The 2,213-nt window shown below is 48.2% G+C and overlaps 1 protein-coding gene across 1 annotated transcript in view; it reads right to left on the bottom strand.

The window, feature by feature from the left end:
• Vwf (von Willebrand factor) overlaps positions 1–2,213 on the bottom strand; it is a 137,928-nt gene that overhangs the window by 132,054 nt on the left and 3,661 nt on the right. The window contains exon 3 of the mRNA XM_029478271.1: positions 1,871–2,035. Coding sequence (XP_029334131.1) covers positions 1,871–2,035 — 165 coding nt within the window. The remainder of the gene's footprint in view (positions 1–1,870; positions 2,036–2,213) is intronic.

The raw sequence follows: 2,213 nt of genomic DNA, 5'->3' as shown, positions 1-2,213 counted from the left end.
AGCAACCCTAAGAAAAACTCCATGCTTCTCAGCATTCGGTCCCCAGGAAGCACCTGTATCAGCAACTGGGAAATTACTAGACATGAGATTCTTGGTCCCGTTCCTGAGCTTCTGGAGTCAGAACTCTGGGGTTAGAACCAAGCAATAGCTGTTTCACTCCCCCTNGGTGATCCTGACACCTGCTGAGGTTGGGAACCATTGCTCAAGCTTGACCATCATTCCAGCCTTAGTCATCTGGATCCTGGCTCCCCATAATGCACCCCCTCCCTCCCACCTCTTCCCCTGGCTCATGCTGCCCCCAGTGCATGGAAAACCTCCCTGTGTTCTCCACCTAACCCAAGCCCCTCACTCAAGACTCCTCAAATGTCACTCACATGAATATTTTCCTTTCCTATGGTGGCCCACAACCTTCCCAGTGCAGTGACCCTTTGCTACAGTCCCTCCTGTTGTGGTGACCTCCAACNATAAAGTATTTTCATTGCTACTTCNTAATTGTAATTTTGCTACTGTTATGAATCGTAATGTAAATATGTGTGTTTTCTGATGTTCCTAGGTGACTCCTGGAAAGGGTAGTGCCCCACAGGTTGAGAACCCCTGCCTTAATACAGCATAGGTCCAGGTTTCACGGATCCTTCTCCACTCCTTATTGAGAGATCCCACGTAAACAACATAAAACAAAGAAAAACAAGATATTGTCCTTGCCCTTGTGGGGCTGCCAGAGAACAGGGAAGATGATGGAAAGGCGACTGATTTGTTAACCGAGGCAGGAGAGCTGGTGGGGAAATAGCCTAAGAAAGTGTCTTAGTTAGCGTTTCTATTGTTGCAATCAAGCACGGGGACCAAAAAGCAAGCTGAGGAGAAAGGTGACTATTTGGCTTCCATCTCCATCTCACTGTTCATTGTTGAGCTCAAACAAGGAGGCCTCTGGAGGGGTGCTGCTTACTGGCTGGTTCCTCAGGGCTTGCTCAGTCTGCTTTCTCATAGAACCCAGGGCCATGGGTCCAGAGATAACACCACCCACAATGGGCTGTGCTATCACTAGCACGTCGCTAATTAATCACTAACACAATCAATCACTAATTAAGAAAAATGTCCAACAGACTTGCCTACAGCCTGATCTTACAGAGGCATTCTCTCAATTGAGGCTCCCTTCTCTCTGATGACTCTAAATTGTGTTAAGTTGCCAGGACAAAGAGCATTCCAGAAGCGGGAGGAAACCAGGAGAGTTGGTCATATCTATAACCCCAACACTCAAAAGGCTAAGGCAGAAGAACCTCCATTTTAGAACCAGTGTGGGTCACGCTGAATGTGAGGAGTGGGGAATCTCACAGCCATGGCCACAGGCAGCTTACGAACAGCTTAACACATGCCTGGGCCCACAGCACGACTAAAGACAGCCTTCTCTGGATACAGTTCCTCATTTGTAAACAAGAATGATTGTGCCTGCATCCCACAGCTGCGGTGAGGATGCGAAGACAACACAGGTGGACTATCAGCTCCTGTNGGTAAGTTAGGAGGTATCCAAGTTCTTAATTCTGAATTCCACGTGTCCCAAAGCTCTTCTATGCCATCTTCTTTCTCTATAATATTGAACTCCTGGGATGTTGCCTGGACCCACAGCAATGGACACAATCACTAAAGTAACACAGATGTCCTCACACCAGACTTTGAGAAGGTGTCACAGGAAGACTGTTGCCCTAAGGGAAGGTGTCATGGGAGGGCCACCATCTTCAAGGGAAGGTGTCATGGGGAGACCACTGCCCTCCACATTCTCAGAAGTGACCTCTAATCTCAGGTCCCGAGCATTGGAANTGTCCCCCATCTCAGCTGCCCCTGCTCTGGGATCCTGCCCCGTGTACCCAGGACTCACCGAGAATGGTGAAGGAACGTTTCTGGCAGTCCCCAGCCAGGAGATAACTGCAGCCCCCTGCGAAGCTGTACATGGTCTCATCAAACGTGTTGATGAAGTCGTCCCCAAAGAGGCTGCATCGGGCCGTCGACGGCCTGTCACGGGGCTTTTCTGTGCAGAGGGTCCCTGGAGGAAGAAGCCACAGGTGAGCATAATGGGACCATCATCCCAAAGTTCTCTGACCCCACAGAAACCAGGAATGAAAATAGAAGCAAGGAAGAGCTTTCCATTTTATTTTTATTTTTTAACATATCCAAATAAGTTATTTTTATTATACTTATCACTAAGTAACAAACATTTTATA

The sequence above is a fragment of the Mus caroli genome, chromosome 6 (genome assembly GCF_900094665.2).
Source record: "Mus caroli chromosome 6, CAROLI_EIJ_v1.1, whole genome shotgun sequence".
Classification (NCBI taxonomy): domain Eukaryota; kingdom Metazoa; phylum Chordata; class Mammalia; order Rodentia; family Muridae; genus Mus; species Mus caroli.
The sequence above is the reverse complement of the archived record's forward strand: the minus strand, read 5'-3'. Positions and strand labels throughout refer to the sequence as shown.